Source organism: Augochlora pura, chromosome 6 (genome assembly GCF_028453695.1).
Source record: "Augochlora pura isolate Apur16 chromosome 6, APUR_v2.2.1, whole genome shotgun sequence".
In the NCBI taxonomy this organism is placed as follows: domain Eukaryota; kingdom Metazoa; phylum Arthropoda; class Insecta; order Hymenoptera; family Halictidae; genus Augochlora; species Augochlora pura.
In genome coordinates, this window is record NC_135777.1 from 9,159,278 (window position 1) to 9,171,960 (window position 12,683).

The window sequence follows — 12,683 nt, forward strand, 5'->3', positions numbered from 1 at the left end:
ACACGGCTGCAATTGCTGTTGATATTGATTGTGTCGTTGCACAATAACGAGCGGTTCTTGTCACACGCAGTCTTCGAGAGACATGAGTAACGGATTCACATATTCGAAGCCTTCGAATTCACTCTGATCAATTTTATCGATCACCCTCCTGGAACATATAAATCTCTGTCAGTAATATTCTGTTAAGATGTCTCAATAAATAACTTGGAATTAAAAACTCACGGATCATCTGGAGTTAAATGAACAGGTTCATCCGTAAACTCTGGTGGGAAGTTGGCTAGATCGCGATCAGAATCTAGACGTGGTTTGTAAGGTGGTGTAACTTGCTTTTGTTCCAACTGTAAACGAAATAAACTATGAACATACGAAATACTTTGAACGTTAACATTATATGTACTTGTTCCGTATTTTCTAATCATTACCATTTCCCAATCTATTGCTTTGAAGAATGGATGCGCAACTATATCAAGGAAAGCTGCTGGCCTTTTACCACAGCCCAGTCTTCTAACGGGATCTTTACAAAGGAAACCTTTAAGAACAGAAGCTGCTTTAACTGATAACGACCTAGGTATACGAATGGTTTTCTCTAAAATCACTTGGAATAAATAGTCTTCAGTGTTCTGATCGGGATTTTCCGACGCGCCCGCAACATCAAACGGGCTACGGCCTGCAAGCATTTCATACAAAAGTACACCAAGTGCCCACCAATCTACAGAGAAGCTATAATCATCACCCTGTAATATTTCGGGTGCGATATAGTTTGGGGTGCCGCAAAATGTGGAAGTTGTGTCACCCTCTCGGACGCCTTCTTTACACATTCCGTAATCAGTTAATTTAACGTGTCCTTCATGATCAAGTAGTACATTGTCCAACTTCAAGTCTCTGTATATTATACCTGCAAATAAAAATTATAGTAATACAACATTTTGAAACAGTTTCCTGTTAAAATTATATATAGTACTACAAATGTAGTTAACACACAGAAAGTATGTTTCCCATAATTTACTGAATATTCTGCACTGAATTCTAATCTTCCTGTTAACTACGTAACTATCGTTCTGCAAATATTTACCTTTCTCGTGTAAAAAGTTTAAGGCGAGGCTAATCTCAGCTGCGTAGAACCGAGCGTGTTCTTCCGGAAGACGACGTTGTCTTTGCATGTGGAACATAAGATCACCACCCCGTACAAACTCGATCACGAAGAATAATCGCGAGGGGGTCTGAAAGCATGAGTGCAGCCCCACAAGAAAAGGGTGATTTGAGGCAGTTTCGAAGACGTGTTTCTCCGTTTGAACCCAATCGATATCCTCATCATCGGTCACCAAGGCTTTCTTAATCACTTTCATCGCGTAGATCCTCTTTGTACGCTTCAGTTCCACCATCAAAACTTTCGCGTAGGAACCACGACCGATTACCTTAATCAGTTCGAAATCATTGAGTGAGTATTGCCTCTGCATATCATTCGAGTTGTCTGCATCATTTAGCGTATCCAGCGGCAATTCCTCCCTCTCTTCGCTTCCAGTTCCTGCAATCGTATACAGTCATATAATTGTCTGGCTAACTCAGATTTTTAAGGAGATGTACACCTATTCTTCGTAAAAGTTGAAACTGTACTTACTGATACAGTCAATACTAGTCCTAGCAAAAAGTATTCAATCGAACGAGTTGACATTGTTTATACGGGAATTATTTAGATATATTTTAAACGTATATAATGTATACATACATATTGTGTCGTGTATTGTATACATAATCAGTTATACGTATATTAAAGGAGTAGATACAAAGATTTTGTCATATCGTGAGGAACATGTAGATAAACGATTAATATCTTTACCTATTTACAAACTATGAGATAATGAAGTATTCACAGGAGAAACGTGAAAATCTCAACGAAATGTATAAACTATATCCGAAAGTGTGAGAACAGGTTTAATTTTCTCGATCAGAGGAGTCACAAAATTTTAAAGATGATTTAGTATTTTCACTAATCGCTGCTTTACTTCTTTATTCCGTATTTCACTAATAACTGAAGCTATTTATTTTAACATTAATATTCTACTTGATGGTAGACAACTCTCTTATTCTGCTTCTTTCGCTATTGCTTTGACCAAATACTTTTTAAATCGGGAATAGTATCTGATGTACTTATTACATGTTCATTTCAATAAAGTTCGTAGATTTTTTCATAAAAAATATCACAAGTAATAAATATTAGGAACTAAATATAATTTGCGATCGGTTTTACAGACTCTCAGTTCTCAGCATTGTGCAGAGGGCTCCCTACTGTGACCAATTCTAAAAACCGATTTTTTTACATTCCTTTACAGTTTTATCATTTAAAAACATATATTTGGAAAACAGCAATTTACTATACTTTTGAAACGGAATGCATTCCATACACCTCGCTTACAAAAGTCAAAAGCTAGTTCTTAAACAGTATCATACAGAAAAATCCTTTTGATTTATTGGTTGCATAATACTGCAGCAGTCGATTGCCGCGTCATTGCTTTAACCTTATGAATATCTCTACTTGAAAAAATACTGCATACTTTTCAAATAGACGTTGAGAAATCTATGGAATTTGGAATTGATGTGTTTTATAGTTTTCCTGAAAAATGTTTCCGAAACTCTTTTACCGTCACTGTAGAGAGCCCCCTCAAAGACGTTCTTACGATTTCGTGAGTGCTCCTCGATGATCGGCGAGTCCGAGATCTCATCTTCGACATGAGGTACGTTACTGCATTGAACGACATCCATCAATTGTTGATCGCCGTTCCTGTCGATCGCCTGCGCCTCTATACTTGGTATCTGTTGTTGCTGCTGCTGCGCGCTCAAGCATGACTTCCTCACCACTTTGTGACATTTCTTGTGGACCAGCAGTTTGCATTGGATGCACTTGAACCCCTGTCGACCTAGTCCCCAAATCCGATCCTGGCAGAACGCGCAAAACGCTCGCTGCGGAAGTTAAACAAAGAGAGCAAGTTATACGGACCCAATTGACGCGTTTTTCTTATGAAGCCCTCAGAACGAGAGTAGTGTAAGTCAAGGAGAGTCGTCTAAGTCTAATTACAATTACTGACTTAATTCTACCCTCCTCTTCATCTTCTTTTTCTCTTCCGCTCCGACTCTCTCCTTTATCCATTACTTCTTTAATTACCCCCGACCCTCTTCCGCGAATTCTACGCGTCTTTCCTCTTCTTTCTCCCGAAGTATCTTCCCCTCTTCATCACCCTCAATCTAAACGCAACAACCCCTATCGCACCTCTCTTACCCCTGTCTCTCCTCAAACACTCAGGAAGCTTCCTCTATATAGGGTGAGTTACCTAAGACTGTTATCTACAAATAACTCTGATGTTTTTAATAGCATGAGAAATTTTCCGAGGGCAAGAAATTTCTCTTTTTTTAGAACAGCAAGCATTGTAACATAGAGGATTTTCTCAGAGGCATATGTCTCTGCATCATTTCTCTACAGTGTTAAACTATTTTTCATTCAAAATCATTAATTTAGGAAAATTTTAATTTTCACTTCGCAAAATGACGTTAATATTCCAGAAATTATCATTATCTGCTTGTTGTTACATTATTAAAATTATTAAAAGAAGGAATACATTTTTATTTAACTTCTGTTTTGCATAATTTAGGTAAAAAATTTCTGTTTTGAATAAAAATCCATAAACTATTTGGTTGTTGCAGAAGTAATTTAACTTTTTTTGTAAACTATCTACTTAGAAAACCGAAATTACCTTTGCAAAAATATATTTTATACGAATAAACAAATTGCGGAAAATATAATAACCGAGAAAAAATCCTCGTTATCACAATAGCTGCTACAAGAGAACCCATTTTCTAGAAAACTATCGAGCACGTAACTAAAATCAACAGAGATACACTTCAGGTTCCAGTGTTAAGTAGCACACTCTATATGTGTATTAACCCTTCCTGTCCTCCTCGCTCTTATCCATCCCCCGTCCAAGTGAAAATCGACTTACACCGCCCTCATTACCCCTCGGCTGGAGCGAAAAAGAGACCGGGCAGGTACTAAGACCGTTAAATACAGAATAATTCCCGGCGACCACTAGCCAGCAAGTTCCTTTTATCAGGAATTAAATCTATCCGACCCAGAAGGTCGCTTCGAGAAATGGCGGTGTGTAACAGGTAACAGTGTGTTCGTAACCACAATGGAAAAAGATGGTGTGAAATTATATTCGAGAGCAGCGAGAAGCGTGGGCGGATGGTGTATCCGGAGGGTGTACAGAGGTGTAGGCGATAGATAGGGCTGTGTGGAAGCGATTTGGTGATGGAGGGATGGGGTTGGGCCAGTAATTGAATGAGTATATGATGCTTACCCGATTGAAACGTTTCGCTTGAAATATATGACCATTCACTCGGTACAGCTTCCTCCATCTACGTGCGCCGCGTCTGTAGATGCTTCCTTTGGAAAATGAAAAAACATAAATATCACAAACGAACAAAGAAGAATCCTGTCTTCAATGTCTGCGGGCGGTGTTCCTCGTTCCGAAATTATACGTTAGATGACCGTGTTAATACTCCCTATTGAGTTTATTCTACGACACGAACGCGCGCGAGTGCCAACGATCTCGCCGGCCTCGAGAGAGATCGTGTGCACGAAAATTCGCATGCCTTTAATTAGTTCTATTTACGATCCTCTCGGTGCAAGCACGATAAGGAGAACGCGCCGCGGGATGCTGGGGGACAAAAGACGAACGTCCATTGGAATACCGCACCGAAAGAATTGCCACAGATCTGTGATTCGGCTGAGTAGCTCCATGGTGAGACACATTTATACTATTGAACATAATTGTGGCAAAGGACGAGACAACCGAGCCGACGAATTTGTAAATACGACAAAAACATCTCCGACTGCGCACGGTCCCGCGGTATTCAAATGGATTAAATCGGTCGTGGCTGTCAGCAAGGTGCGATCGAACGACATCAGTGTAACGGTGCTGGCTCTTCCTGCTGATACGGATCATACGTACATGATGAAAATTAAACGGAAAGAAAACAAAATGCATCGAGAAAAGTCGGTGTGCACCATGAGAAATTGATCGGAATGAAATCTCTTGATGCGGCAATAATCGGTCGAACAGAAAGAAACAAGCGTCGATCAACGAAAAAACGAATACACCAAAGACGATATCTTAATCATTTACAGTATACGTGAATCGATCAGCCAGACTTATTATTCGTATGTACACTCCTCATGGGAAACTTAAAAACGAACGTATCACTAATCATATAACTCGCTGGCTAGTATATTCGTATTGGGAGAATGCTGAGCGAGTGCGTAGTATGTTCAAGAAACTTCGACTATTGTTGCGACGAAAAACTCACTGTCTTCTCCCTGACAGGGCATTCCAGGTGCAGGCGGGACGTTAGGAAAAACTGGAACAGAAACGGACAATTTTCTTCAATGGAGAACCATTTTTGCAATAGCGTTCGCTATAACTCTACGGATACGTTCAAACAGAACTTAACGATATCTGAATTCATGGAAAATAGTGAATGGTTCGACTTAGAACTGATTAGACGGTCTGTGATCATAATTATGAAACTGCGAATTTTCTTTTCAACTTGTAACTTTCAAAACTTGTTTCGATATAACAGATATCGCATGAACTTCTGCAATCAAGTAATTACAGAACAAAATATTTACGTTCAGTGTGTATACAAACGTTTTGCGAACGATACAGCAAAAGACATCATAGAACTGTGTGACATCATTATGTTACTATAGCTTAGTGCGGTACTTGATTGTTTCATTTGTTTTTATCAATCGCACACCTTCACATTTTTGCAATAAAACTGCAGCCATTCTGCAGCCATTCTGCAGCCTGTGTGCCCACGGTTAAAATGGGGAAAGGTTCTGTGAATGCTACGAATTTATGTGTAAATCAACTGTATACGCGCGAGTGTCTAGTTTAACTGACAAAATATTTCTCCTAATATATTTCGTCAATTCAAAAATGCTGTTTGATACAATTTTTCAACCCCTTGATGCCGGCCGTCATATTCGATGCGGACCCTGCATTTATCATATGTCGCAGATATCAGTGAGAGATAATGGTCTCACTCTTCACGTACAATATTTTTATGCGAATATTGTCCGACGTAAAAGTATTGCTTTTTGCATTGATGTCGATCAAAAGAATGTTGCGATTTAAAATCGTATCGAGTTGTATAGGAAAATGTAGCTTCCAGTATGAATCTCGATTACTGCTATGCAACAATCACTTGTACCATAACCGGCATAGCATTTGCTTTTACGTTACTTATCCTCAATCGTCAAGGGGTTAAATGGTATATCTAATTTGATTGTAGTTTACCTTGGTTGATCGAAAACTCAGTTTACGAGGCACGGAAAAGAATAGCTCATGAATATTCAATCATGCAAAGTCATGCAGAAACATGCAAATCCATACAGCCACTAATTTCTCATTTTTTTTATCATCAACAGCCTCAAATCATACACTCTGATTGTCCGCTTGAACATCCACTCGGGAAAGTTATTCCCGCTCGCAAGATCCGCCCATTTGTAATTCATACTTGAAAGGCGCACTCGGGACCGGTTTCCCGATGCTGCGAATCGAAATTTCGAGGGATTAATCTTAAACGTTAGATGGAAATAGTGACGGATACTAACAGAGATCGTGTATCACCGACAACGTCATCATAACGACGCGGTGTCCTCGTCAGCACAGCAAAGACAACGATCGGCAACTATCGAAGATAGAATCGCGCACCGGAAACGTGTCCAACACACACGGTCTAACAAATTTTTCGTTTCTGTTGAACAGTTTTTTGTTACATATCTGTCTAGGTCGCTGCCTAGCCGTTATAGGTATATCCTATACTGTCACTTTTATTCAGTGACTTGATCATTAAATGCTGCCCGATAACGAGTAACATTGAATTGAAACGATGTGATCGCGTTATCGCTTATCGTCGAGGAGCCTCCGCGGGCACGGATAGGTGCAGTGTTGTTACCAATCTACGGCTTTAACATCTCGCTCGCGGTCGAATAATCGATCGAAACTATCGACGAAACCTGACACAAAATTAAAGAAATCACCCCACTCTGTTTGACAGTATCTTATCAACATTGATGAGCTTTCGGGTATATAATTGAATCGTCGAAGATTAGAAAATATTTCGGTTCGTTGGTTAAACGAGATGCCTTATTACGCGATTTGTTGTTTCAATAATATTATTGATATTTCGATTGCAACATCATTTTCTACATCCACGGACATTGTGCTAAAAACGATTTCACGACAAGTCTGCGCTTTTAACAATCGATATGTACTAACACCTCGTAAAGCGATGTTACTGCAACGAGTATTACTATAGGCATTGTTTGTCGCAAATTAATACGACAGCGAGGTGTTAATTACAGCTGTTGCCCAGCGATCGGAACGATCAAACGAGAGCAAACAAAAACTCTTGACTCCTGGTACAGCGGCAGCTTACTGTGCCACTTCGCGTGGCACACATTCCCGTTCCCATCCCTTATACTGTTACTCGTCTAGCCTGACCTTCGAAAATGTATATAGCATTGTTTTAATAATCGATCTCGCGTACACCAGATACAAGAGACGACTCGACCAAGCGCATCCTTACGTTTTCGCACGAAATAGCAAATGGAACAGAAGATCAAATAAAACGGATTTAGCTAAATGTATCAACGTTTCGAGCCCAGCAAATTCGAAGCGAAACAATATCCGCGACCCCCCCCCCCCCCCGGTCCTCCTGAAATCGTAAAATATGGGGCCAGGTGGAGCCGATTAGATAAGCGCACATGTTAGCACACCATCTCGAAAAACACACGCTATTCTTCGCGATCAATATTTTGCAATTGCATCCGGGCATTAGTATCGTTGTATTCGAATCAAGATTATATTTGTCCCGAAGGATGAGCCGAGTGGATCTATATCGACAACGACGCGCAATAACGTGCAATATTGAAAAGGGTTATACAAACAATAGCTGCGAACGGGAGGAACGGAGGCGGTCGATGCACCTGTGCTTCGTTACGAATCAATCGACCAGGTTAATGAAGCGCGAAGGGTGTCGAGAGACCTACCCCAGGTGATGTCGTTGAACCAAAACTGCGAGGACCCGGTGGTATCGTCGATCATGGAAGGAGCAGGATCCGTAGGCGGATTACACGGTCCATGTACACGACACGTATTAGTCCCTATAGCTCGGTTGCTGGACGCGTACATCATCTCCGTGGCGATCACTTCGTCCAGATCGACTTCCGAGGTGTCGTCGACACCTTTATCGCAGAGTAGTTTCATCCTGGAGGACGAGGATCCTGGCTGCACGAATATATCGTCGCGAGGACTGTTATTGGGCGAGCCCTCGCCTCTGAGTCCAACGATCGGTTGCTCGTACTCGGCGGAATCGCTGCTGGGCGAGGGTGGATACGTGCTGGTGCTCGATTTAATCGGACGATCACGCGGCAAAACTTGAATCCCCATGGACGAAGTGGAAGGTCCTTCTACGGCTGGTGGAATCTTACGGCCAGCCGCAGCCGCTGCCGCAGCAGCCAGTGCCGCGGAATAAGAGTAAAAGGAACCACCCTGTATCATCATGCTACAGGGCTGTTCCTCAACTGCGGCACCAGCACCGGATCCGGACGACGTACCGACGCCGATTTCGCCCTGTATTTGTTGTTGAATACCGTATAACCCTGTTTCCGTCTGATGATACGGTTGTTGTTGTTGTTGGTGCTGATGCAAAGTCTGAGGTTGTTGTTTATCCTTCTCCCGACGGGGTGATCGACCCCTATCGCTGACTGACGTTGCGCTCCAATAACCCCACGCCATTTCGTGACGAATTTATCCGTATTTATCTTTCTCAACTTCCTCTATCCTGGCTGTCTGATATCGTCCGCCAACAACCGTACACCACTGGCTCCCGTCTTTTGCTCGCTATCACCCTCTAACTCCCACCCCCTCAGTTTTCCCTACTTTCCTTCCCCAGCGGTACGTGCGCACACTCTCCCAATCTCTCTCTTTCCGGCCCGTTGTCTTTCCCTTCCTCTCCTTCTTTCGCCCCGTACCACCTCTGTCCTCGCCTCTTCCACCGTGGCCGACCTCTTGCAGGAGCCCGGCTGAGAATGCGACGAGTCAGCGCGATCGATGCTGGTTTATCGCCACTTTTGCAACCTCTCCAGTGACAACAGCGATTGTTAAAGATACACCGTCACAACCTCTCGACACGAGTTCGCGGAGCACTGAAACAAGGCCGGTCCACCGTGCCGTATATTCTCTCCGAGCTATACCGGTTATCTTCCGCGGATGAACCTCGAAGAATGATCAACCAGCCGTCTTTCCTGCCTATCCTCTTCTCGCGCTGATCCACCCTTTCCCACCCCAACGAGATTTCCAGTTAGCTACTCTGTGCGGGGCGTTCTCGCCACCCTTAACAGACCTCTCCGTCGGATTTCCACGAGGAAACACGCCAGCTAATCTGTCCGCGTAAGAATATCGACTGCTGCTGCAGTATTCATTAACTGCCGTCACCACCCAACCAGTTTTACTCCACGAAATGCGCAAACGCTAGGATAAAGTCACGCCGAAAACAGAACTGATTTCTGTTTAACAAACCGCCCGACTCTTTTTCCTTCTCATAAGCTTTTCCCTGTTCTCCCTGTTAGTTCTCATCCGACCACCCTCCTTCACTCCTCTCCATCCCTTGCATCAGCCCTCTTGCCTCTCAGCACATCCCTATTCGCTCCAATTCTTTTTCCTCGATATTTCCTTCAGTTATCACCTTTCTGTGTTAACATTCTTTCTTTTCCAACCCTCCACTTTTCAACCCCTTCTCACATACATACACACACTCACTCATTCAATCACTCGCTCACTCACTCACCCACTCATTCACTCACACACTCACTCATAATCTCTCACCCTCCTTGTCACATGGGCTTTACTTAACTACGTTCTTGTGTCTTCCCACCCTTGCCCCTTTTTCTTCTCAATTTTAAGGGTCACTTTTATTAGTTTTTTTACTCGCGTGTTTGCCTTCTTTTCCAACGAAATCTGTTAAACACTACAAAATCGGGTCACGGGAATACGGTTACACGTAAATGGGATGATTTTTGGGAGATGCGCCAAATTTTTAATGCTTATCGATTGTGTAACGCAAATCGGATGCGGTTACCCGAGGTATTAATTATTCGGGCAATTATTTATACAATCATTTTTGTACGTGATAAAGCTTATGCGAAGATTGTAGTTGATAATATTATACAAATAGTATAGTACAATAGTACAGTAATATGTTGAATATAAAACTACTTTAAACGAACACATACAAAGTAACTAAACTATATAGTTAAGTACAAAACAAAAGAGCACAAGTTGTAACTATATTTAAATACTACTATTTGCATGTTCTTGACCTGATAATTTACAAATCATAAGAATAAAAGTACAAGTAGGGAATCATATATCCAAATTTGTTGAATATTCTATCAAATTGAAACAAAATGAAAGCTTTAAGAAACAGTTACACAGTTGCACACACATTATCATTAACAATACAATGAATAAAAAGACTATTTAAATGGAATTTTATACAGAAAATACAGACTTGCATTTATATAACATTATTACTTACCATGTATAGTTATTTCAGTGTCCTTCTCTAATTCATAAAGACGCAGCGCTTCATCCAGTTCTTGTTGAGAAGCAATCCTACATGGATCCCCTTCGTCATCAACCCACTTCATAGTAAATTGATCTTGACCTGCTGCACCAAATCCACATATTGTACGCATTTCTTCCCGCAATGTGTCTACCGAAATTCCAGGAGTAATATATGTAATCTGCACTTCCCTGATATAAAACAAACCATTACAATGTCTTTTGCTATCAAAAATTATTCACGTTTTATAAATAAGGAGCCAAATTGAAATACATAGACAACAATCATAAATTGAATGTTGTTTAGATATATTTAAACATCTTTTGAAAGGAATCTTGTTTATATAAAGGATGGATAAAATATAAACAAATGCAATTAATGCATTCCAATATATATTTAGTTAATTCTATCAAGTTATGTAAACATGTTTAAACTCCTAGGAAATCATAAATCATTATATTACATACGCTATATTGTAAATCATATGCTTATGAAGGTAATATATGAAAATCAATATTTTATTTCGTAGCTTTATTATTTTTTTTTTCATTCATTGTTGTTTTCATAAAAAATACATACTATTACAGAGGAATTATATATGTATATTACCCATTATAAACAATTTTTACTCGTATGTCATCATTCTCTGTCGTTTGTGTAGGCATTTTCAAAATGTATATTGACCACTGCTATCTAAAAAGTAAAAATGAGAAAGCGTTGTTATCAAGATGAATTTATAATTATTTAATCATAAAAATATTTGAACCAAATAAATAAACAATAACAAATCAATGAATCAATTTTTTATAATTAAATAGATGCAATATAGTAGAGAATATAAAGCAGGAATTTAATTTATAAGAGTTCTTAAAGTGTAGTAATTAGATTTCAATACATCAACAAAGTTCTGATTAACACAAATTGAACATGATTTTTTCAATTTAAGTAACGGAATATTGTAATATTCTACTTGATTATATCAATAAATTTATATTCTTCTATTTAAATTTCATAAATCTAGAAGATTATAGATAAACGTTACGTTTGAAATAGTTTAATTTGCGACAACCTTAGTTTTGTTGTACATACATATATGATTTCTGACTCACCACAAATATTTTCAACAATGACCTAACTGCGAAGTTAGATGAAATAATCCTGTTGTGTACTTCCAGTAGAATAAAATATCGTTGTTATAAAACTACTAATTAGAAATACATATATAATAAACAAAATTGAAAAGTACTTAACACAGCAAAACGCGTTGTCACTTGGCAGTCGCCATGTTTACTATAGCATACATATCTTCATAATGTATTATACATACTTATATGTATATAATGCATATACGAATGCAACAATAAAGAAATCGAACTTTAATACGGTTATACTGAAAATCATATTTATAAAACATAAAGAAGTACCAAAATTACTCTCCGTTATGTATTATCCACAATAACGTAAACGCACAAATTATCACTAGTATATAGTTCTAGGTGTACAGTTGTACATAATGAAAAGTTTTCAAATTATAATTGACGCTATAAAAATCTGTATTTATAAACCTGCATCGATGCTGCAAAATGCATATCACATTACTATCATTTTTAATTTTGAAGCTTATTTTTATAATTAAGAATTTATTTAATATAATTAAAATTTATAACTTGTTAAATTAACGATATCCGTGGCTAATAAATAGTATGATAAATGTATGAACACTAAGAAGAGTATATAGATGCCTTATGACATTGTTCAGTAACATTCATATTCCCCACTCATTGTTGTTAGATTTGGAGAGCCTAGCGCCATCGACGATAGAGAAACAGATCTTAGCTTGTAAGAACGCCACTCTATAGATTAATAAATACTGGTAAATTTACAACTTCCGCGGGAAATTTAATCATAACCGTAAATGAAATTTCAAGAATTTAACGTATTGAACACAAATACTATTAAAAATATGTACGGAATACCTTGATATGATAAATTACTCGGAT

At 39.3% G+C, this 12,683-nt stretch overlaps 1 protein-coding gene across 2 annotated transcripts; it reads right to left on the reverse strand.

Moving 5' to 3' along the window:
* Positions 1-6: 6 nt before the first annotated feature.
* On the reverse strand, positions 7-12,351 carry Apkc (protein kinase C iota type). 2 transcript variants are annotated; one of them, XM_078182992.1, is made up of 10 exons: positions 11,793-12,351; positions 11,293-11,376; positions 10,657-10,874; positions 5,359-5,409; positions 4,350-4,435; positions 2,676-2,958; positions 1,073-1,525; positions 423-895; positions 223-338; positions 7-148 (listed from the first exon to the last, which is right to left on the reverse strand). In XM_078182992.1, exons 2-10 carry the CDS (start codon positions 11,346-11,348, stop codon positions 61-63), a joined length of 1,824 nt encoding a protein of 607 aa, XP_078039118.1. In that variant the 5' UTR covers positions 11,349-11,376; positions 11,793-12,351; the 3' UTR covers positions 7-60. The 2 variants fall into 2 exon arrangements, with proteins under 2 accessions (XP_078039118.1, XP_078039117.1); XM_078182991.1 differs by lacking the exons at positions 10,657-10,874; positions 11,293-11,376; positions 11,793-12,351 and adding an exon at positions 8,108-9,828.
* Positions 12,352-12,683: the final 332 nt, after the last annotated feature.